Genomic DNA, 24,491 nt, shown 5'->3' with positions numbered 1-24,491 from the left:
TGAAGAATATCAAATATCAAATATATTTGATTTGTTTAACACTTTTTTGGTTACTACATGATTCCAAATGTGTTATTTCATTGGGCTGATGTCTTCACTATTATTCTACAATATATAAAATAGTAAAACTAAATAAAAACCATGGAATGAGTAGGTGTGTCCAAAGTTCACATACACTTAGGTTGGAGTCATTAAAACTCATTTTTCAACCACTCCACACATTTCTTGTTAACAAACTATAGTTTTGGCAAGTCGGTTAGGACATCTACTTTGTCCATGACACAAGTAATTTTCCCAACAATTGTTTACAGACAAATTATTTCACTTATAATTCACCGTATCACAATTCCAGTGGGTCAGAAGTTTACATACAGTAAGTTGACTGTGCCCTTAAACAGCTTGGAAAATTCCAGAAAATTATGTCATGGTTTTAGAAGCTTCTGATAGGCTAATTGACATAATTTGAGTCAATTGGAGGTGTACCTGGCCTACCTTCAAACTCAGTGCCTCTTTGCTTGACATCATGGGAAAATCAAAAGAAATCAGCCAAGACCTCAGAGAAAAAATTGTAGACCTTCACAAGTCTGGTTCATCCTTGGGAGCAATTTTCAAACGCCTGAAGGTACCACGTTCATCGGTACAAACAATAGTATGCAAGTATAAACACCATGGGACCAAGCAGTCGTCAAACCGCTCAGGAAGGAGATGTGCTTTGTCTCCTTGAAATGAACATACTTTGGTGCGAAAAGTGAAAATCAATCCCAGAACAACAGCAAAGGACATTGTGAAGATGCTGGAGGAAAACTGTACAAAAGTATCTATATCCACAGTAAAAAAAGAGTCCTATATCGACATAACCTGAAAGTCCGCTCACCAAGGAAGAAGACACTGCTCCAAAACCGGTTTGACTACGGTTTGGAACTGCACACAAAGATCATAATTTTTGGAGAAATGTCCTCTGGTCTGATGAAACAAAAATAGAACTGTTTGGCCATAATGACCATCGTTATGTTTGGAGGAAAAAGGGGGGTGCTTGCAAGCCGAAGAAAACCATCCCAACCGTGAAGCACGGGGGTGGCAACATCATGTTGTGGGGGTGCTTTGCTGCAGGAGAGACTGGTGAACTTCACGAAATGGATAGCATCACGAGGAAGGCAAATTATGTGGATATATTGAAGCAACAAGACATCAGTCAGGAAGTTAAAGCTTGATCGCAAATGCGTCTTCCACATGGACAATGACCCCAAGCATACTTCCAAAGTTGTGGCAAAATGGCTTGAGGATAACAAAGTCAAGGTATTGGAGTGGCCATCACAAAGCCCTGACCTCAATCCTATAGAAAATGTGTGGGCAGAACTGAAAAAGCATGTGCGAGCAAGGAGGCCTACAAACCTGACTCAGTTACACCATTTCTGTCAGGAGGAATGGGCCAAAATTCACCCAACCTATTGTGGGAATCTTGTGGAAGGCTACCCGAACGTTTGACCCAAGTTTAAATTGTTTAAGGCAATGCTACCAAATACTAATTGAGTGTATGTAAACTTCTGACCCACTGGGAATGTGATGAAAGTGATAAAAGCTGAAGTAAATAATTCTCTCTACTATTATTCTGACTTTTCACACTGTTAAAATAGTGGTGATCCTAACTGAACTAGGGCTGGGCATTTGTACTAGGACTAAATGTCAGGAATTGTGAAAAACTGATTTTAAATGTATTTGGCTAAGGTGTAGGTAAACGTCCGACTTCATCTGTATATATATTAAAAAAAGGGGGGGGGGGGTTGGAAATTATGGAGACAATTACATTGATGGAAGCTACAATCTATCTGCAATATTAAGCTGATCTACCCCCCACAACAACAACAAAATACAGGACTGCTGGAGCCTAATAGTTTGCTTGTTCTCCAAACACACCTATGGCTGGTTTCCTGGACACAGATTAGCCTAAGAGAAGGACAAACTGAATTGCTTTCATGCAGGACTGGCTTGAATTGTGAGGATGACCACACCATTTATTTTCATCATGAGACAAATCTATTGGTTTTCTACCAAAAGTTGAAACACAACAGACCAGTAAACATGGATAAAAGGACAGTATCAAGAACAGCAGCATCAAGGGAGTAGAACCTGGTACATTCACTTAGTTAATGGAGAAAATGCATGCAACTTCAATGGCTAATTTTTTTTAACAGGATGGGATGGGGAAAATATCACCAAAATGAATAAACAATACTCGCAACTTCATACAACTTGTCAAACATAGGGAACTTATGCTGTATACTGGCCATTGGGGGTGGGCTTGGTGTGGGGTTTGGGTTTAGTTTATTAATTCAACCATTCTAAAAAACAAGCACACATACAACTTGAAAAAGCCATACATGCACATTAGTAAAATCATTGAGGATAACACACAATAAGGTCTGGGACTTACTTCCATTCTAGTCCTCTTGAAACAAGATGGCTAGGCAAGATCCAGCACGGTTGAACACAGTATGACAGCATGGGTGGCGTTTGATCATTTATTTGGATTCCTCGCATCTTAATCATTGTTAAGAGGTTTTATTATATCATTCCTATAAATTGAAATTGACAATTTGGGTGCAATCAATTATATTGAACAAAAATATAAATGCAACATTTAAACTATTGGTCCCATGTTTCATGAGCGGAAATAAAAGATCCCAGAAATGTTCCATACGCACAAAAATACAATTTCTCACAATGTTGTGCACAATTTTGTTTACATCCCTGTTAGTAAGCATTTCTCCATTGCCAAGATAATCCATCCACCTGACAGGTGTGGCATATCAAGAAGCTGATTAAACAGCATGATCATTACACAGGTGTCCCTTGTGCAGAGGACAATAAAAGACCACTGTAAAATGTGCAGTTTTATCACAACACAATCCCACAGATGTCTCAAGTTGAGAGAGCATGCAATTGGCATGCTGACTGCAGGAATGTCCACCTGAGCTGTTTCCAGATAATTTAATGTTAATTTCTCTATCATAAGCCACCTCCAACGCCGTTTTAGAGGCCTACATACTCACCATATATGTTATCCATTGAGAATGTTTGGGATGTCTTGGATCGATATGTACGACAGCGTGTTCCAGCTCCCGCCAATATTCAGCAACTTTGCACAGTCATTGAAGAGGACTGGGACAACATTCTACAGGCCAAAATCAAGAGCCTGATCAACTCAATGCAAAGGAGATGTATCGCACTGCATGAGGCAGATGATGGTCACACCAGATACTGATTGGTTCAGATATCACATATTTCAACAAAATAATGTTGCAGAAATTCTTATCTAATCTGTTTCATAAACATAAACAATTTCAGAACAATCTGAGATGGTGGGTGTCGAAATCCTATTTCTTGTGCTTTTTAAAGTAGAACAACCAATATTCAATACTTCCTTTTTAAAGCATGACTTCAAAGAGGCCAGAGGCTTTCTCTTTCTTTGAGCATTTTTAAGGAGAAAAGCCCCATTGAACACAGAGTGGGGTGAAACCGGTGCAGTCCCACCCAGACATGAGGAACAATGGAGCGGAGGGAAACACTCGGAAGGAGAGACAAAGTGGCTTGTCTCAGGTTCCAAACCTCTGTCAACTCAGCACAAGAGAGCCCCCTCCTGAATTCTCGAAGGCACAGACATATAAGCATGCATCCTCTCAGTCACGCACCAATACACCTTCAATACAGTTAATGGCTGTATTGTAGACCTCAGTGTCTAGTGGTGATATAGCAGTTGGGACTTATTCACTGCAATATAAAACTAGTGTATTGATGTTTTTTCTTACCCACTGTGCACAGACGAAAGTTTTTATTTTCCATTTAACCTTTATTTAACTTGGCAAGTCAGTTAAGAACAAATTATTGTTTACAATGACGGCCTACCCCGGCCAAACCTAACAACGCTGGGCCAATTGTGCGTCGCCCTATGGGACTCCCAATCACTGCCAGATGTGATACAGCCCAGGATCAAACCAGGGGCTGTAGTGACGCCTCTAGCACTGAGATGAAGTGCCTTAGACCGCTGCGCCACTCGGGAGCCCCAGTTAAACGTGTAGTTTTAAATGACATTTGGTTGTTTTCAACTAATGTGAAATCAACAAAAAATCTATTCTAATTGTATTTTATTTTAATGCTCTGAATAGAACAGGTAGAACCTGACCATGAATAGAACCTGACCATGAAATGCTTACTTACAAGCCCTTAACCAACAATGCAGTTCAGGAAAAAGTTAAGAAAATATTTACTAAATAAACCAATATAAAAAAATAGTAAAATAAAAGTAACACAATAAAAATAACAAGGCTATATACAGGGGGTACCGGTACCGAGTCAATGTGCAGAGGTACAGGTTAGTCGAGTTATTTTGTACAGGTAGGGGTAAAGTGACTATGCATAGATAATAAACAGCAAGTAGCAGCTGTGTAAAAACAAAGGGAGGGAGGGCATGTCAATGTAAATAGTCCGGGTGGCCATTAGATTAATTGTTCAGCAGTCTTATGGCTTGGGGGAAGAAGCTGTTAAGGAGCCTTTTGGTCCTAGACTTGGCGCTCTGGTACTGCTTGCTGTGTGGTAGCAGAGAGAACAGTCTATGACTTGGGTGACTGGAGTCTTTAACAATTATTTGGACCTTCCTCTGACACCGCCTAGTATATAGGTCCTGGATGGCAGGAAGCTTGGCCCCGGTGATGTTCTGGGCCATACGCACTACCCTCTGTAGCACCTTATAGTCAGCTGCCGCGCAGTTGCCAAACCAGGCGGTGATGCAACCGGTCAGGAAGCTCTCGATTGTACAGCTGTAGAATTTCTTAAGGATCTGGGGACCCATGCCTTATCTTTTCAGTCTCCTGAGGGGGAAAAGGTGTTGTGGTGCCCTCTTCACGACTGTCTTGGTGTGTTTGGACCATGATCATTTGTTGGTGATGTGGACACCAAGGAAGTTGAAACTCTCGACCTGCTCCACTACAGCCCAGTCAATGTTAATGGGGGCTTGTTTTGCCCGCCTTTTCCTGTAGTCTACGATCAGCTCTTTTGTCTTGCTCACATTGAGGGAGAGGATGTTGTCCTGGCTCTGACCTCCTCTCTATGGGCTGTCTCATCGCTGTCTGTGATCAGGCCTACCACTGCTGTGTCGTCAGCAAACTTAATGATGGTGTTGGAGTCGTGTTTGGCCACGCAGTCGTGGGTGAACAGGGAGTACAGAGGAGAATAATCATGCACACCTGAGGGGCCCAAGTGTTGAGGATCAGCGTGGCAGATGTGTTGCTGCCTACCCTTACCACCTGGGGTCGGTTCGTCAGGAAGTCCAAGATCCATTGGCAGAGGAAAGTGTTTTGTCCCATGGTCCTTAGCACTATGGTGTTGAATGCTGAGCTGTAGTCAATGAACAGCATTCTCACATACAGTTGAAGTCGGAAGTTTACATACACCTTAGCCAAAAACATTTAAACTCAGGTTTTCACAATTCCTAACATTTAATCCTAGTAAAAATGCCCTGTCTTGGGTCAGTTAGGATCACCACTTTATTTTAAGAATGTGAAATGTCAGAATAATAGTAGAGACAATGATTTATTTCAGCTTTTATTTTTTCATCACATTCCCAGTGGGCCAGAAGTTTACATACACGCCATTAGTGTTTTGTGGCATTGCCTTTAAATTGTATAACTTAGGTCAAACATTTCAGGTAGCCTTCCACAAGTTTCCCACAATAAGTTGGGTGAATTTTGGCCCATTCCTCCTGACAGAGCTGGTGTAACTGAGTCAGGTTTGTAGGCCTCCTTGCTTGCACACGCCTTTTCAGTTCTGCCCACACATTTTCTATAGGATTGAGGTCCAGAGCTTTGTGATGGTCACTCCAATATATCCACATAATTTTCCTTCCTCATGGTGCCATATATTTTGTGAAGTGCACCTGTCCCTTCTGCAGCAAAGCACCCCCACAACATGATGCTGCCACCCCCGTGCTTCACTGTTGGGATGGTGTTCTTTGGCTTGCAAGCCTCCCCCTTTTTCCTCCAAACATAACGATGGTCATTATGGCCAAACAGTTCTATTTTTGTTTCATCAGACCAGAGGACATTTCTCAAAAAAGTACAATCTTTGTCCCGATGTGCAGTTGCAAATCGTAGTCTGTTTTTTTTTGCGGTTTTGGAGCAGTGGCTTCTTCCTTGCTGAACGGCCTTTCAGGTTATGTCAATATAGGACTTGTTTTACTGTGGATATAGATACTTTTATACCTGTTTCCTCCAGCATCTTCACAAGGTCCTTTGCTGTTGTTCTGGGATTGATTTGCACTTTTCGCACCAAAGTATGTTCATCTGTAGGAGAGCGTGTCTCCTTCCTGAGCGGTATGACGGCTGCGTGGTCCCATGGTGTTTATACTTGCGTACTATTGTTTGTACAGATGAACCTGGTACCTTCCGCCATTTGGAAATTGCTCCCAAGGACGAACCAGATTTGTGTAGGTCTACAATTTTTTTTCTGAGGTCCTGGCTGATTTCTTTTGATTTTCCATGACATCAAGGAAAGAGGCACTGAGTTTGAAGGTAGGCCTTGAAATACATCCACAGGTACACCTCCAATTGACTCAAATGATGTCAATTAGCCTATCAGAAGCTTCTAAAGGCATGACATCATTTTCTGGAATTTTCCAAGCTATTTAAAGGCACAGTCAACTTAGTGTATGTAAACCTCTGACCCACTAGAATTGTGATACAGTGAATCATAAGTGAAATAATCTATCTTTAAACAATTGTTTGAAAAATGACTTGTGTCATGCACAAAGTAGAAGTCTTAACCGACTTGCAAAAACTATAGTTTGTTAACAATAAATTTGTGGAGTGGTTGAAAAACAAGTTTTAATGACTCCAACCTAAGTGTATGTAAACTTCTGACTTCAAACTTTCAGTGTTCCTTTTATCCAGGTGGGAAAGGGCAGTGCGGAGTGCGCTTTAGATTGTGTCTTGCTCACATCGGCTTCAGAGAGCGTGATCACACAGTTGTCCAGAATGGCTGGTGCTCTCATGTATGCTTCAGTGTTGCTTGCCTCAAAGTGAGCATAAAAGGCATTTAGTTTGTCTGGTAGGCTCGCATCACTGGACAGCTTGGGGCTGGGTTTTCCTTTATATTCTGTAATAGTTTTCAAGCCCTGCCAGCTGGGGCGGCAGGGTAGCCTAGTGGTTACATTTACATTACATTTAAGTCATTTAGCAGACGCTCTTATCCAGAGCGACTTACAAGAGAGTTGGACTAGTAACCAAAAAGGTTGCAAGTTCAAATCCCCGAGCTGACAAGGTCATTCTGCCCCTGAACGGGCAGTTAACCCACTGTTCCTAGGCCATCATTGAAAATAAGAATTTGTTCTTAACTGACTTGCCTAGTTAAATAAAGGTCAAATAAAAACATCCGACGAGCGTCAAAGCCGGTGTAGTAGGATTCAATCTTAGTTCTGTTTTGCCGCTTTGCCTTTTAATTTGTTAATTTTTACCCCCTTTTCTCACCAATTTCGTGGTATCCAATTGTTAGTAATTACTATCTTGCCTCATCGCTACAACTCCCGTACGGGCTCGGGAGAGACGAGGGTCGAAAGCCATGCGTCCTCCGAAGGACAACCCAACCAAGCCGCATTGCTTCTTGCATCAATGTGTCGGAGGAAACACGTGCACCTGGCAACCTTGGTTAGCGTGCACTCCTTCGTGTCTGACTCGTTAAAGAAAAAATCTTTGTCCAGTTCGAGTAATCGCTGTTCTGATGTCCAGAAGCTGTTTTCGGTAGTAGGAGATGGAAGCAGCAACATTATGTGCAAAATAAGTTACAAACAATGTGAAAAAACAAAATAGCACAGTTGGTTAGGAGCTCGTAAAACAGCAGTCACCCCCTCCGACACCATTACTAGTCATTGAATTTAGGTTAAAAGTTAGGTGACAAAATAACAAAATTCCCTTAGGTTGATGACTTTTTGCAAATCCAATCAGTTTTCCACAGTTGTTTGATCCAACGTCCTCATTTGGGTTGAAATGAAGTGGAAACTGCATTGATTCAACCAGTTTTTGCCTAGTGGGTTGTCATGGAGTACTCTTCTTTACCAAACAGATATGTTTGGTCGCATATACACTACCGTTCAAAAGTTTGGGGTCACTTAGAAATGTCCGTGTTTTTGAAAGAAAAGCAAATTTTTTGTCCATTGAAATTAAATTCAAATTAAATTCAAATTAAAAAACATCAAATTGATCAGAAATACAGTGTAGACATTGTTAATGTTGTAAATGACTATTGTAGCTGGAAATAGTAGATTTCTAAAGGAATATCTACATTTAATTTATTTTATTTTATTTCACCTTTATTTAACCAGGTATGCTAGTTGAGAACAAGTTCTCATTTGCAACTGCGACCTGGCCAAGATAAAGCATAGCAGTGTGAACAGACAACAACACAGAGTTACACATGGAGTAAACAATTAACAAGTCAATAAGACAATAGAAAAAAAGAGAGTCTATATACATTGTGTGCAAAAGGAATGAAGAGGTAGGCCAATAATTACAATTTTGCAGATTAACACTGGAGTGATAAATGATCAGATGGTCATGTACAGGTAGAGATATTGGTGTGCAAAAGAGCATAAAAGTAAATAAATATAGACAGTATGGGGAAGAGGTAGACGTACAGAGGCCCATTATCAGCAACCATCACTCCTGTGTTCCAATGGCATGTTGTGTTAGCTAATACAAGTTTGTCATTTTAAAAGGCTAATTGATCATTAGAAAACCGTTTTGCAATTATGTTAGCACAGCTGTTAGCACAGCAGTTGAGTATCTGGAGCATCAGCATTTGTGGGTTTGATTACAGGCTCAAAATGGCCAGAAACAAAGACCTGTAATGAACACGATGGGAGACAGAGGGCTGGTTTCAAGCACAGGGTGCAGCAGGTGTTTATTTACAAACCACAGGAGGAGGCAGGTAGCTGGGTCCAGGTCAGGCAGAAGGTCCAAAAAGGCAACAGTACAGGCAGGGAAAAGGCTAGTAACGTCATCTGGGAGATCAGGCAATAGGTTGATAACAGGAAATTTGATAGGCTAAAGTACAGGCGGTGAATAGGCAAAAGGCGTAGTTAGTGAGGCAGGCCAAACCTATCATACACGAGAGGATTAAATCATGGGAAAAACAGAGCTCTGAATGTGTCACAAAAGAAGGTTAGCATCCCAGAGTCGCCTCTTCACTGTTGACGTTGAGACTGGTGTTTTGCAGGTACTATTTAATGAAGCTGCCAGTTGAAGACTTGTGAGGCGTCTGTTTCTCAAACTAACCTGATGAGCCTGGAGAAGAGTCCTCTAAGAAAGCTGGTCCTGGGGCCCTGTTCACAAACACAAACAGACCCCAAAGAGCCCCAGGACAGCAACACAATTAGTCCCAACCAAATTGTGAGAACAAAAAGATAATTACTTGACACATTTTTGGCCCTAAACAGAGAGTACACAGTGGCAGAATACCTGACCACTGTGACTGACCCAAACTTAAGGAAAGCTATGTACAGACTCCTTGAGCATAGCCTTGCTATTGAGAAAGGCTGCCGTAGGCAGATCTGGCTCTCAAGAGAAGACAGGCTGTGTGCATGCTGCCCACAAAATGAGGTGGAAAGTGAGCTGCATTTCCTAACCTGCTAAATGTATGACCGTATTAGAAACACATATTTCCCTCAGATTACACAGACCCACAAAGAATTAGAAAGCAAACCCAATTTTGTAAACTCCCATATCTATTCGTTGAAATACCACATTGTGCCATCATAGCAGCAAGATTTGTGACCTGTTGCCACAAGAAAAGGGCAACCAGTGAAGAACAAACACCATTGTAAATACAACCCATTTTTATGTTTATTTATTTTCCCTTTTTTACTTTAACTATTTGCACATAATATGACATTTCAAATGTCTTTATTCTTTTGGAACTTTTGTGAGTAATTTTTACTGCAATTTTTTTTAATTGTTTATTTCACTTTTGTTTATTATCTATTTCACTTGCTTTGGCAATGTAAACATATGTTTCACATGCCAAAAAAGCCCCTTAAATTGAATTGAAATTGAAAGCGAGAGAGAGATTATTTGCAACTTTATCAGGGAAAGAAAAATTCAAATTTATATGAGAAGAAAATACACAATGTGAGAGGCTATAACTGTTCCTCAACTCACCAAATGTTATACAATTTCTTTCCTTAAATGAGAATTAAACTAATTCTAATCCATTCAATCTAATTGTGTCCAGTACAAATGCATGTTACCTGTACACTTACCAAGAACTATAGGATAGCCCTATAAAATAAATGCAGAGACAGCCAGGGCCGAAAAGTTAAACATAATGAAAAAGAGAACAACAAAAAATAATTGCTTTTATATCTGAATAACTAACTTTTCATGATCATCATTTGAAAAGCTTCCATTTCCATATCCTTAAGGGACCAGTGGAGGAAGGGGACCTGCAACTTGACAGCTGAAGACAGATCTCAGACTCCCCCACACAACTCCACTTTTGTTTATTCAAGTGAACGGTCAAGATGAGAAAACCTTGATAAACAGCATACCTGACCATATGCCTCTCAGTCTCGGAGTTTTCAGGTAGTGGGTCAGTCGAGGACAGAAGATGCTCCCTCTTGGTCTGGATACGCAGCTGCCGTCGCTCACTATGAAAGCCAAACCAATGAGTTGCATGAGACGATACGCGGAGACTGAAGAGCCACTTCAAAGGTATGAAAGGTATCTTTAGCCTACTTAACCTACTTGGAATGTGGAAGTAAAAATCACTTCAATAAATTGTTTTCAACATTTACAGTTATCCAGTAATATGGAGACCATGGATTCCCTGTCACAGAGAAACTGGACTTCTAGATAAAGTAAGGGCATTCCCTTCTGCAACTGCTTAAGGCCTACAATTAAATTATAAAATAATTCAATTTCATCCAACCTATCAGCACAAGAAACCTGTAGTCTAGTGAACAAGAGTATCTAATACTTAACTGTCGCAGGTCCTTGGCAATGCTATATTATTTTATTATATAGGTCTGTTAATTTGAGTTGAAAATGATCATGCCTTCTTGTCCTCTTTAGTTTGGCCAAGGGAATGTGTCATCAAGAACCAGACAGATGAACAAAGGTGCCCATGGATTCCAGCACCCTGCCAGGTATGTAGACTGTTAGCAGTTGAGGGAAGAAAGCAAGTTGGTATTGTGACTACATTGAGACACATTTTGGGAAAAGAGCTGTGTCCTGAATCAATTTGATGATTTGATGTTACTATCAACTTCATGAAGACAATTGTTTTATATTCTACTTTCTTTAAATAGTAAAACACTGATGTATTTTAAAATACTAAATACATTCATCTGATCCATAGGCTCTTCATGCCAAAGTCCAGGACTGAGGAATATCTGTCTCATTTGGGGAAGAAGGTCTTGGACAGTTTCCCTGTCCAAGCCACTCTCCACTTCTACAACGATGACTCCAGCTCTGAGGAAGACAATGATGAAGATATGGAGGAAGAGCTGGAGGTTAATTCACTCAGTTTGGATCACAGGTCCCATCCCCTCAGAGAGAATTCATAGGTAGTTAGTCTTTGCTGTTTTGGAAACAAGCAGGGGTGATTGGACAAGGGAGAGAGACAGTGCAGCAGGTCACAGGAGATATGCTACTTCCATGGTGAGGGTCTAGTAGAGGATCCAAGGTGTTCACCTGAGACAGCCACAGGAAGCCGGGAAAGGCCAGGTCACTGGCTGCAGTTGGCCTCACTGAGGTGATTCTGTTTACACCAGCTCAGTGTCAACACACCTTTAACCCAGATATGGCCATTTTCCTTGACAACGTCCTATGTTCTCAGGACCTTGTCATGCAAACTCAAGTTGGCCTTGTGCTGGTCCCTCCTTTTTTGTTTGTAGTGAAACATTTTCTCTGCTTTCTACCTTTTGTATTTATAATAATTTTTTATTTGTTTATGAAAAAGTGTGTTATAAATTGCTGGACATTTGAGTTACTGTGTAGATGGTTTGTTGGTTGAAATGTAAAGAATGTATGTGGATAGAATTGAGTATTAATGTGCTTAGCTAATTAGTGAATATGTTGGTATGGATGCAAAGTAAACTTAAAAAGGCCTTTTTCTTTATTAATTTCAATTATTTTAGCATTTGAGTTAAGCAATAAACATTTATTTCAAAATTGTATAATTTTCCTGCACTTCTTGTGGACGTGGATGAATACTTTTGTTCAAGTTTGATTCACATGTCAGAGCCTTTATTATACCTTCAGACAAGACAGAAGTAATTTCCAATGGGACATGAATGATAAGCTTCTCTATGTCCTATTAATGTCATAACCATAGACACATAAGAAATAACAACCACCCAGACTAGCTGATTTAGTCATCAAGGTTGAGTATTGATTTTATAGTCCATGAGCCAGAGGGTGGGGGGGGGGGGGTCGGTTGAGCTCAATTGAACCGACAATGTCTGGGTTCCTAGAGATGGAAAATGTGTGATAGCAAGCTACCATTGCTGCACCGCTATGTGTTATCACTCTTTCTTTTTTTACCCTATGACAATGTCAGTATACAACAAGTTATTGCTCGCTTATAACCTTTGATCATATATAATTGGAAAGCTTAGATTCAGAGTCAATTTGACCTTTGACCTCTAGGGTATACAGTTGAAATCAGAAGTTTACATACACTTAGTTTGGAGTCATTAAAACTCGTTTTTCAACCACTCCACAAATTTCTTGTTAACAAACTATAGTTTTGGAAAGTTGGTTAGGACGTCTACTTTGTCCATGGCACAAGTAATTTTTCCAACAATTGTTTACAAACAGATTATTTCACTTATAATTCACTGTATCACAATTCCAGTGGGTCAGAAGTTTCATACAGTAAGTTGACTGTGCCCTTAAACAGCTTGGAAAATTCCAGAAAATGATGTCATGACTTTAGAAGCTTCTGATAGGCTAATTGACATAATTTGAGTCAATCAATTGGAGGTGCACCTGTGGATGTATTTCAAGGACTACCTTCAAACTCAGTGCCTGTTCGCTTGACATCATGGGACAAGAAATCAGCCAAGACCTCAGAATTTTTTTTGTAGACCTCCACAAGTTTGGTTCATCCTTGGGAGCAATTTCCAAACACCTGAAGGTACCACGTTCATCATCTGTACAAACACCATGGGACCACGTCGCCATCATACCACTCAGGACGGAAAAGCATTCTGTCTCCTAGAGATACACGTACTTTGGGGCGAAAGGTGCAAATCAATCCCAGAACAACAGCAAAAGACCTTGTGAAGATGCAGAAGTATCTATATCCATAGTAAAACGAGTCATATATCGACATAACCGTCATAAAAAAAGCCAGACTACGGTTTGCAAGTGCACATGGGGACAAAGATTGTACTTTTTGGAGAAATGTTCTCTGATCTGATGAAACAAAAATAGAACTGTTGGCCATAATGACCATCGTTATGTTTGGTGGAAAAAGGGGGGTGTTGGCAAGCCGAAGAACCCCATCCCAACCGTGAAGCACGGGGGTGGCAGCATCATGTTGTGGGGGTGCTTTGCTGCAGGAGGGACTGGTGAGCTTCACAAAATACATATGACACCATGAGGAAGGAAAATTATGTGGATATATTGAAGCAACATGTCAAGACATCAGTCAGGAAGTTAAAGCTTGGTCGCAAATGGGTCTTCCAAATGGACAATGACCCCAAGCATACTTACAAAGTCGTGGCAAAATGGCTTAAGGACAACAAAGTCAAGATATTGGAGTGGCCATCACAAAGCCCTGACCTCAATCCTATAGAAAATTTGTGGGCAGAACTGAAAAAGCGTGTGCAAGCAAGGAGGCCTACAAATCTGACTCAGTTACACCAGCTCTGTCAAGAGGAATGGGCCAAAATTCACCCAACTTATTGTGGAAGGCTACCCAAAACGTTTGACCCAAGTTAAACAATTTAAAGGCAATGCTACAAAATACTAATTGAGTGTATGTAAACTTCTGACCCACTCGGAATGTGATGAAAGAGATAAAAGCTGAAATAAAGCACTCTCTCTGCTATTATTCTGTCTTTTCACAATGTTAAAATAAAGTTGTGATCCTAACTGACCTAAGGCAGGGAATTTTTACTAGGATTAAACGTCAGGAATTGGGAAAAACTGAGTTTAAATGTATTTGGCTAAGGTGTATTTATACTTCCGACTTCAACTGTATATCCGAATTACCTATATAAATGGCTTTAAAACGGAAACCCTGATACGTTTTTAACTTTGTTTCAGAAGTGGTTCTGAAAGGTCATGACATTTTTTTTTTAATCGCCCCATGTTGTACCATTGACATTAGAATGTTTGAAGAAGCTTAGCCATAGAATTCCATGTGATGGGGTAGCTATGTTTTTGGATTTTTACTTTGGTAATAGAAGCACCAAATTGCAAACACACAGCTTAAACAGGCTTTTAAAAAGATTTGTAGATACAGGGCCATCACAGAATTCACCCATTAACCCCACAGAAGCCTTTTTCCAATATGGCCACCATACAACTCAATTGGGTCTTATTGGATAATTTTGCTTGACCATATCTGTGTGAAATATCATTTTTAGTATGCCCAGAAATATCTCAAATTTGTCATAGTGACATAGAATACACAACCACATGAGCTAGGTGTGCCGGACATATAAAGTTGTTAAATTATTCACATAACTGTTGTAAGAATGATTTGCTGATTTCTGAAGATGTAATGATTAATAATTGCCATTTTCATCTTCAAACATGTAAAATTGATATCTACATGTGAATAGTCATGGATGTGAGCTGATTAAAATGATCAATGTTATCTTAGTAGCTGTTTTCATTATGAGGACCATAAACCATGCCCTGTTCATGCCATTACAATGTACAGTAGTAAAATCCAATGTTGGGCCTTTTGAGGCCAATTATATTACTTTTAGTAGTCTAGTAACAGACCAATCTGCTATGGCCCCATAGTAAGAATGCATTTTAATTTAGATGAAATGGTTTTCTGCTCTCATCATCAGGTTAAAACGTATAGGCCTTCATATGGAATATTACATTGTAATGTTTGCGGCAAATTTCTAGTTTCTCTGTTTTATGAAAACAGTAAATAGGATAACATTGAACATCATTTTAATCAGCTCACATCCATAACTATTCACATGTACATGTCAATATTATGTTTGAAGATTAAATATTATTTATCATATCTTCAGAAATCAGCCATTTAGATCGCTTTTGGGCACATTCTTACAACAATTATGTGAATAATGTAACATCTTTATATATCTGGCACACCTGGCTTACGTGGTTGTGTATTCTACATCACTATTAACATTTAAGATATTTTTGGATATACTAGAATTATATTTCAAACAGGTATGGTCATGCAAAATTGTCCAATAAGACCTCATTGAGTTGTTTGGCAGCCATATTAGAAAAAAAGGCTTCTTTGAGGTTAATGAGTGAATTCTATGATGGCCCAGTTGTCTACAAATGTTTTTTAAACCCTGTTCTAGCTGTGTGTGCCCATATTACAAAAGTTACAATCCTTAAACATAGCTGCCTCATTACAAGGAATAATGTGGGTAAGCATTCAACATTCTAATGTCAATGGCACAATATGGGAGATTTTAACAATAGTTGTAGCTGGTGCTTTAAAAGTTAGTTATATTATATATAATTTAAAAGGTAATTTCATGACCGTTCAGAACCACTTGTCAAACAAAGTTTAAAATGTACCAGGGTTTCTGTTTAAAAGTCATGTATACAGGTAATTATGATATGTACCCTAGAGGTCAAAGTCAAAGTTCTATTGATCTGAGCTTTCCGAAAATGTAACTGATGGATAACTGCCAATGATATATGATTAAAGGCTATATGCGAGCAATAACTTGTTGTATATGGACATTGTTAATCATAGGGTAAAATCCCTATGGGAAAAATGAATGGAATGGAGGGATGAAAGAAAGAGTGATACCACACAGAAAGCTATCATACTTGCACTGCCATCACATATTTTCCAACTCTGGGGACATACACCTTTAAAGAAATCACTATCATCGGCCCAAGTGAGTCCAACTGCCCAAATCTGGGGGTCTGGCTCATGGATTATTAGAGGTATTTGCTATTCAGGACATTACTCCCATTTGGGAGTAAACTAGTAAGTAACATATTCCTAAATATACAAACACCACAGTGAGTATCAATAATATAAATGGGCTGACCAATACTCTTTTTTTAAGGCAGCAGATATTGCTCCAAAGGGACATTACCGTGCAACACAAAGGCAAATGGAATCAGATGGCATGAACCTGTCAACATTTAGGCCTTGGGGTCCTAGAAGGCCTCGCTAACCCCTAAGACAAGCCAGTACAAGCTCATGCTACAAAGGGAAGAAACAGATCCAATCAACCATTATAAGCAAAATAGAGGACGAGGAACAGGCATATGTCAAACACTGCAAATCCACTGACTCTTTAGTACATACATTGAGTTGACAAAACATTAGGAACACCTGCTCATTCCATGGCATAGACTGACCAGGTGAAAGTCATGATCTCTTATTGATGTCCTTTGTTAAATCCATTTCAATCAGTGTAGACGAAGGGGAGGAAACAGGTTAAAGAAGGATTTTTAAGCCTTGCGACAATTGAGAAAGGGATTGTATATGTTTTCCAATCAGGGGGTGAATGAGAAAGACAAAACTTTGCTGGGTTTTCATGCTCAACAGTTTCCTTTGTGTATCAAGAATGATCCACCACCCAAAGGGCATCCAGCTAATTTGACACAATTATGGGAAGCATTGGAGTTAACATGGGCCCGCATCCCTGTGGAACACTTTCGAAACCTTGTAGAGGACATGCCCCGACAAATTGAGGCTGTTCTGAGGGCAAAAGGCGTGCAACACAATATTAGGAAGGTGTTCATGTTTTGTACACTCAGTGTAGAAAAGAACATCTCTCACATGAATAACAATGAATTTCAATGGCAGACAAAAGGTATACAAATTAATTTACAGTGACTAATGTTGTGATGATCTTATATGGGATCTTCTAAACATTATGGTCCACCACTGAATATTTCCCTGGAACTCAGAGTGATCAGAAAACAGTTGGAAAACCATTGGAAATAAGTTGGATTGGTCACTCCCTAATCACTCCTAATGATACTGGATCCAGTGATCAAAGCCTGGGCTAAAGGTGAGATTGGGGCAAGTTTAGCTCTCAACTGACTGGACAGCATGGCCTTTCGCCTGGCCCCAACCCCCCCCCCCCAAAAACAACCACACACTCACAAGGGGGAATGGCAGTGGTCTCTCCATCATCAGGTCCAGCTTGGTTTCCAAGCAAGGCTGAAGGACCTGGTGGCCCTCCAGAGGTTAAACTCTGGCCAGCCATCTGATCCCAACCTCTTGTTTGTTTATGATAGTTTATCTGGGCGGCCTGGCTGAGGTGGCCGGCTGACCTGTCTGGTGGGCTGGCTGGGACAGGCTAGGGCCGAGAGGAGAGGATAGGGGGTTGTCAGGCCCCAGTGGGTGGCTTGGTCACTGAGGTGGGCAGCAGACTGATTGAGGAGTCTCAGCGAAATCCTGAAGATGAGGAGATAGTGAGGTGACCATTTCACTTGCAGTCTGATGAGTTCAGAAGGTCATAAACCTACTCTCCTCACCAACTGAATGGAGCACATCATAGAAGCACAAGCATAATACTTGATTTAGATCATCCAAAGGTTAATGCATTCTAAAATAGAGAAGTCAATGATCTCATATTTATGACTTATCAATAGTCATTGGATTAACATAAGACCAACTCGTCTCGTTCCACACAGCACCCCTAATTCTATACATTCCATTACACAACCTTTTCCATCTGCATTTTCATTAGTTAGTCGAGTGGTCGGTGATGATGGATTATCAAACGATGTTGAAGAGCAGATGATGTGCAAGCTGCTGTGGTCAGGTCACCTGGCTGCCCAGGGTTCATCTGCAAGTCAAATATTTGTCCTGTCACATGGAGGTGATGGAAAAGGTGCATCTAAAAACCTTAACCTGAGGAGTGATGCCAGTTATGGCGACAAAACTGCCCTCTGTTTGTCCCAAGCCTTCACCAAGACAACAGGCTCAATACAGTGGATGGTTGACCATTAAAAATCTAATCAAATTTTATTTGTCACATGCGCCGAATACAACAGGTGTAGTAGACCTTACCGTGAAATGGTTACTTACGAGCCCTTAACCAACAATGCAGTTCAAGAAATAGAGCTAAGAAAATAATTTACTATATAATCTTGAGTAAAAAATAAAAAGTAAAACAATAAAATAAAAAGGCTATAAACAGGGGGTACCGGTACCGAGTCAATGTGCGGGGGTACAGGTTAGTTGAGGTCATTTGTACATGTAGGCAGGGGTAAAGTGACTATGCATAGTGTAAAAATAAAGGGGGGGGGGGGGTGTCAATGTAAATAATCAAATGGCCACCCGAACTAATTTTTCAGCAGTCTTATGGCTTGTGGGTAGAACCTGTTATGGAGCCTTTTAGACCTAAACTTGGCGCTCCAGTACCACTTGCTGTGTGGTAGCAGAGAGAACAGTCTATGACTTGGGTGACTGTAGTTTTTAAAAATACGTTGAGCCTTCCTCTGACACCGCCTAGTATATACAGTGGGGCAAAAAAGTATTTAGTCAGCCACCAATTGTGCAAGGTCCCCCACTTAAAAAGATGAGAGAGGCCTGTAATTTTCATCATAGGTACACTTCAACTATGACAGACAAAATGGGAAGAAAAAAAAATCCAGAAAATCACATTGTAGGATTTTTTATGAATTTATTTGCAAATTATGGTGGAAAATAATTATTTGGTCACCTACAAACAAGCAAAATTTCTGGCTCTCACAGACCTGTAACTTTAATAGTTTCCTCTGTCCTCCACTCATTACCTGTATTAATGGCACCTGTTTGAACTTATCAGTATAAAAGACACCTGTCCACAACCTCAAACAGTCACACTACAAACTCCACTATGGCCAAGACCAAAGAGCTGTCAAAATACACCAGAAACAAAATTGTAGACCTGCACCAGGCTGGGAAGACTGAATCTGCAATAGGTAAGCAGCTTGGTTTGAAGAAATCAACTGTGGGAGCAATTATTAGGAAATAGAAGACATACAAGACCACTGATAATCTCCCTCGATCTGGGGCTCCACGCAAGATCTCACCCCATGGGGTCAAAATGATCACAAGAACGGTGAGCAAAAATCCGAGAACCACACGGGGGGGACCTAGGGAATGACCTGCAGAGACCTGAGACCAAAGTAACAAAGCCTACCATCAGTAACACACTACGCCGCCAGGGACTCAAATCCTGCAGTGCCAGACGTGTCCCCCTGCTTAAGCCAGTACATGTCCAGGCCCGTCTGAAGTTTGCTAGAGAGCATTTGGATGATCCAGAAGAAGATTGGGAGAATGTCATATGGTCAGATGAAACCAAAATATAACTTTTTGGTACAAAAAAATGCTGAGTTGCATCCAAAGAACACCATACCTACTGTGAAGCATGGGGGTGGAAACATCATGCTTTGGGGCTGTTTTTCTGCAAAGGGACCAGGACGACTGAACCATGTAAAGGAAAGAATGAATGGGGCCATGTATTGTGAGATTTTGAGTGAAAACCTCCTTCCATCAGCAAGGGCATTGAAGATGAAACGTGGCTGGGTCTTTCAGCATGACAATGATCCCAAACACACCGCCCGGGCAACGAAGGAGTGGCTTCGTAAGAAGCATTTCAAGGTCCTGGAGTGGCCGAGCCTGTTTCCAGATTTCAACCCCATAGAACATCTTTGGAGGGAGTTGAAAGTCTGTGTTGCCCAGCAACAGCCCCAAAACATCACTGCTCTAGAGGAGATCTGCATGGAGGAATGGCCCAAAATACCAGCAACAGTGTGTGAACACCTTGTGAAGACTTACAGAAAACATTTGACCTCTGTCATTGTTACTTATTTTCCACCATAATTTGCAAATAAATTAATTAAAAATCCTACAATGTGATTTTCTTTTCTCATTTTCTCTGTCATAGTTGAAGTGTACCTATGATGAAAATTACAGGCCTCTCATCTTTTTAAGTGGGAGAACTTGCACAATTGGTGGCTGACTAAATACTTTTTTGCCCCACTGTAGGTCCTGGATTACAGGAAGCTTGGCCCCAGTGATGTACTGGGCGGTGTGCCTTACGGTCGGATGCCGAGCAGTTGCCATACTAGACCGTTATGCAACCAGTTAGGATGCTCTTGATGGTGCAGCTGTATAACTTTTTGGAGGATCTGGGGACCCATGCCAAATCTTTTCAGTCTCCTGAGGGGAAAAAGGTGTTGGACCATGATAGTTTGTTGGTGGTGTGGGCACCAAGGAACTTGAAACTCTCGACCCGCTCAACTACAGCCCCGTCGATGTGAATGGGGGCGTGTTCGGCCCTCATTTTCCTGTAGTCCACAATCAGCTCCTTTGTTTCGCTCATGTTGAGGGAGAGGTTGTTGCCCTGGCACCACACTTCCAGGTCTGACCTCCTCGTGGTTGTTTGTGATCAGGCCTACCACCGGTGTCATCAGCAAACTTAATGATGGCGTTGGTGTTGTACTTGGCCACGCAGTCGTAGGTAAACAGGGAGTACAGGAGGGTACTAAGCACACACTTCTGAGGGGCCCCAGTGTTAAGGATCAGCATGGCAGATGTGTTGTCTCTACTCTTACCACCTGGGGGCAGCCCGTCAGGAAATCCAGGATCCAGTTGCAAAGGGAGGTGTTCAGTCCCAGGGTCCTTAGCTTAGTGATGAGCTGTGTGAGTTGTATGGTGTTGAACGCTGAGCTGTAGTCAATGAACAGCTTAATACATAGGTGTTATTTTTGTCCAGGTGGGAAAGGGCAGGGTGGAGTGCGCTTTAGATTGTGTCATCTGTGGATCTGTTGGGGTGGTATGCGAATTGGAGTGGGTCTATGGTTTCCAGGATGATGGTGTTGAAGTGAGCCACGACCAGCCTTTCAAAGCACTTCATGGCTACCGACGTGAGTGCTACGGGGTGGTGGTCATTTAGGCAGCTTATCTTCACTTCCTTGGGCACAGGGACTATGGTGGTCTGCTTGAAACATGTAGGTATTACAGAATTACAGACTTGGTCAGGGAGAGGTTGAAAATGTCAGTGAAGACACCTGCCAGTTAGTCTTCGCATGTTCTGAGTACACATCCCTGTAATCTTTCTGGCCTTGTGAATGTTGACCTATTTAAAATGTTTTGCTCACATTGGCTACGGAGAGCGTGATCACACAGTCATCCGGAACAGCTAGTGCTCTCATGCATGCTTCAGTTTTGTTTGCCTCAAAGCGAGCATAAAAGGCATTTAACTAGTCTGATAGGCTTGCGATACTGGGCAGCTCGCGGCTGGGTTTCCCTTTGTAGTATGTAATAGTTTTCAAGCCCTGCCACATCCAACGAGCGTCAGAGCCGGTGAGGTACAATTCAATCTTAGTCCTGCGTTGACGCTTTGCTTGTCTGATGGTTTGTCTGAGGGTATAAGCGTCCGGATTAGTGTTCAACTCCTTGAAAGCAACAGCTCTAGTCTTTAGCTCGGTGCAGTTGTTACCTGTAATCCGCGGCTTCTGGTTGTGATATGTACATATGGGTACTGTGGAGACGATATCTTCAATGCATTTATCGATGAAGCTGGTGACTGAGGTGGTATACTCCTCAATACCTTTGGATGAATCCCGGAACATAGTCCAGTCTGTGCTAGCAAAATAGTCCTGTAGAGTAGCATCATCTGACCACTTCCGAATTGAGTGAGTCACTGGTACTTCCTGCTTTTTTGCTTATAAGCAGGAATCAGGAGGATAGGATTATGGTCAGATTTGCCAAAAGGTGGGCAAGCTTTGTATACGTCTCTGTGTGTGGAGTTAAGGTGGTCTAGTTTTTTCCCTCTGGTTGCACGTGACATGCTTGTAGAAATTAGGTACAACGGATTTAAATCTGCATGCATTGCAAGTCCCTGGGCACTAGGAGCACCGCTTCTAGATGAGCATTTTCTTGTTTGCTTATGGACTTATACAGCTCGTTGAGTGCGGTCCTTGAATCGGTATGTGGTGGTAAATAGACAGCTATGAATAACATAGATGAAAACTCTTGGTACGAAGTGTGGTCTACAGTTTACCATGAGGTACTCTACCTCAGGCGCGCAATACCTTATATAATAATAATATAATATATCCCATTTAGCAGACGCTTTTGTCCAAAGCGACTTACAAGTCGGCTGGGGCCACTACTTTTACATATGGGTGGCCCCAGCGGGAATCGAACCCACGACACTTGGCGTTGCAAGCGCCATGCTCTACCGACTGAGCCACACAGGACCCTCGTATATCATGCAGGTATGTTTTAAGATTAATACCATTGATCAACAGCATATCCACAGCCTGGAATCCTATATAAGTTAAACCAAAAAGCACAAATACAATAATTAAGATCAGTTCACCTGGTTTTAAAACAAGAAGATAATGAACATATTAACATGAAAATGTGTGTGAAGTTTGTGATAAATGTTACAAAATTGCATCCAAGAACTTTCTACGGAATGCTCTTCTTGAGGAGCTTCTGAGATTTATTTTTCAGACGACTTGTGAATCCAGGCCCAAATCATTTAAACCACAAAATGAAAATTCCAATAAAAAAAAGGAAATAATTTGAAAGACATTTACAATAGGGGGAAAAAACTGTAGCTCTTGACAAATACTAAATAAAGATCATATGAGAAAACACTTTTCCATCAAGCAATTATCTCTGCAGTGCATATAAAACACTGCATCAATCATCTATTTGTTAATTTTCTTAGTCAGCATCCTCACTGAGGTAATGCCATACTTTCTGGTCCCGTATTCACTTTGCAACAAATCTGGTTGTCATTGAGGTGATAAATAAAAAATTCTGTTCACTTCACTGATGGAAACATCCTTTAATCTGGGTATGGCCCTCTTCTGGCAATCATCTATCCGCTGACCTCTGGCATAGACATCTGTTCAAGACAATAAGGTAGGCTATAGGTTACAGTGAAGGTTACTAGACTAAGAGGCAGATATTAGAAAAACTAATAGAAAACAAATCCATGGTACAAAATCCTTTAGCGCTAAAAACTTCTAGGTAGTAAATACTGTCATCTGTTAGTCTAATTGTCTTGTGATATACAATTTTGGAGTTTTTATTTTCATGTCAAATGGGACTTCTTGGTTTAAAACCAGGACAAAGATATGAATTCACAACAACAGAATGATTGTAGAACTTTCCAGACATCTGGAGGAACCAGATGAACCTGATTTCTGAAGTAAGTTACCATGAAAATCAAGGGAAAACATTTCCGGCACTCACACAGGTCTGGTATACTGAAATCTTACAATGAAGATTCTCACGAATTATACTTTCAGATCAGACATACAGTAATTCCAACTGACTGTATAGACATTGTGTCCATACAGTCAGTCTCCAGCTGCTTGATGCTTACCTGTTATGTTGTCCACTGAGCTGAGTGGAGCAGTGTTAATCATGTTCACCCCAAACAACATGACTATACAGACTACTACTGCAGCTAGCAGATAGATTGGCACAGCAACAGCCCAATACCTACAGAGACAGCAGACGGGATATAAAAAATAAACTCAGGACAATCATGGGTAATATACAGGTATCAAGGAAAAAGACTAGCAGATTGTCAATAAGTTCAGTAATGTAGCTCTACCTGATATAATGTATTATTTGTCTATATGGATTATTAAGTAAATCATAAACATGTTCAGTGGTCTCATTTCGATTGACTTACTTTTGAGGCCAGTAAGTAAGCCCTATTGAATGAAGCCATTCATCTGGTACATAGGCCCACACCAAATACAAACCTGCAGAAGGAGCAGAAGAGGGTCAAAAACATAAAGTAAATAAAACAATTCTGATTGACACTACATCTGAGAGCACATTGGCATTTTCACATAGCCTACAGACAATGATATGGCATTGAATCCCCAACTTCAACAGTAATTGCCTTAAACAGACTAAACACAAAGGACATATGATGGGGACTTACAGAAGCCAAATTGTGAGCCAAGGAACAGAACAAAGCCGTAGATGGCTCTTTCTGGCAGGGGGGAGGGAGAATTTTCCACCATGACAATCTGAATCAACATAGAAAAGAGAGATGAGATAGAGTTAAATATAACACAGCTGAATTGATTGGTTGTAACAGGCTATATGTATGATTACATATATTCACCACAACATCAGCATGCTTCGTTCGAAGATACAGAGACGTGACGCTTTTTCGTAGGGCTAGGAAGGGAATCTTCTAACCATCTTTATTATTTTGTTTCTCTACATTCCGGAAGTGGATGTTGGTAACTTTGTCATGTGACTTTGTC

General features: G+C 40.8%; 2 protein-coding genes across 3 annotated transcripts; one reads left to right on the top strand and one right to left on the bottom strand.

Annotated features, from left to right (window-relative positions):
• Window positions 1–8,821: 8,821 nt before the first annotated feature.
• pigp (phosphatidylinositol glycan anchor biosynthesis, class P) lies at window positions 8,822–24,472 on the bottom strand. 2 transcript variants are annotated; one of them, XM_064981889.1, is made up of 6 exons: window positions 24,347–24,472; window positions 24,161–24,248; window positions 23,903–23,975; window positions 23,588–23,706; window positions 10,592–10,690; window positions 8,822–9,367 (listed from the first exon to the last, which is right to left on the bottom strand). In XM_064981889.1, the coding sequence occupies exons 2-6, from the start codon at window positions 24,240–24,242 to the stop codon at window positions 9,345–9,347; spliced, it is 396 nt and encodes a 131-aa protein (XP_064837961.1). In that variant the 5' UTR covers window positions 24,243–24,248; window positions 24,347–24,472; the 3' UTR covers window positions 8,822–9,344. The 2 variants fall into 2 exon arrangements, with proteins under 2 accessions (XP_064837961.1, XP_064837962.1); XM_064981890.1 differs by lacking the exons at window positions 8,822–9,367; window positions 10,592–10,690 and adding an exon at window positions 22,654–23,104.
• ripply3 (ripply transcriptional repressor 3) lies at window positions 10,615–12,212 on the top strand. Its single transcript, XM_064981888.1, has 4 exons — window positions 10,615–10,754; window positions 10,840–10,900; window positions 11,115–11,188; window positions 11,401–12,212. Exons 1-4 carry the CDS (start codon window positions 10,651–10,653, stop codon window positions 11,606–11,608), a joined length of 447 nt encoding a protein of 148 aa, XP_064837960.1. The 5' UTR covers window positions 10,615–10,650; the 3' UTR covers window positions 11,609–12,212.
• Window positions 24,473–24,491: the final 19 nt, after the last annotated feature.

Source organism: Oncorhynchus masou, chromosome 12 (genome assembly GCF_036934945.1).
Source record: "Oncorhynchus masou masou isolate Uvic2021 chromosome 12, UVic_Omas_1.1, whole genome shotgun sequence".
NCBI lineage: Eukaryota > Metazoa > Chordata > Actinopteri > Salmoniformes > Salmonidae > Oncorhynchus > Oncorhynchus masou.
The sequence above is the reverse complement of the archived record's forward strand: the minus strand, read 5'-3'. Positions and strand labels throughout refer to the sequence as shown.

Excerpts from the sequence above, each read along its gene's own strand:
- ripply3 (XM_064981888.1), top strand. The coding sequence starts at position 10,651 with ATGCTCCCTCTTGGTCTGGATACGCAGCTGCCGTCGCTCACTATGAAA. Across the intron at positions 10,755-10,839 it reads ACTGAAGAGCCACTTCAAAG|TTATCCAGTAATATGGAGAC; the intron begins GTATGAAAGGTA and ends CAACATTTACAG. Across the intron at positions 10,901-11,114 it reads AAACTGGACTTCTAGATAAA|TTTGGCCAAGGGAATGTGTC; the intron begins GTAAGGGCATTC and ends TGTCCTCTTTAG.
- pigp (XM_064981889.1), bottom strand. The coding sequence starts at position 24,242 with ATGGTGGAAAATTCTCCCTCCCCCCTGCCAGAAAGAGCCATCTACGGC. Across the intron at positions 23,707-23,902 it reads CTTACTTACTGGCCTCAAAA|GTATTGGGCTGTTGCTGTGC; the intron begins GTAAGTCAATCG and ends CTGTCTCTGTAG. Across the intron at positions 9,368-10,591 it reads ACTGAGAGGCATATGGTCAG|GGCCCCAGGACCAGCTTTCT; the intron begins GTATGCTGTTTA and ends GTTTGTGAACAG.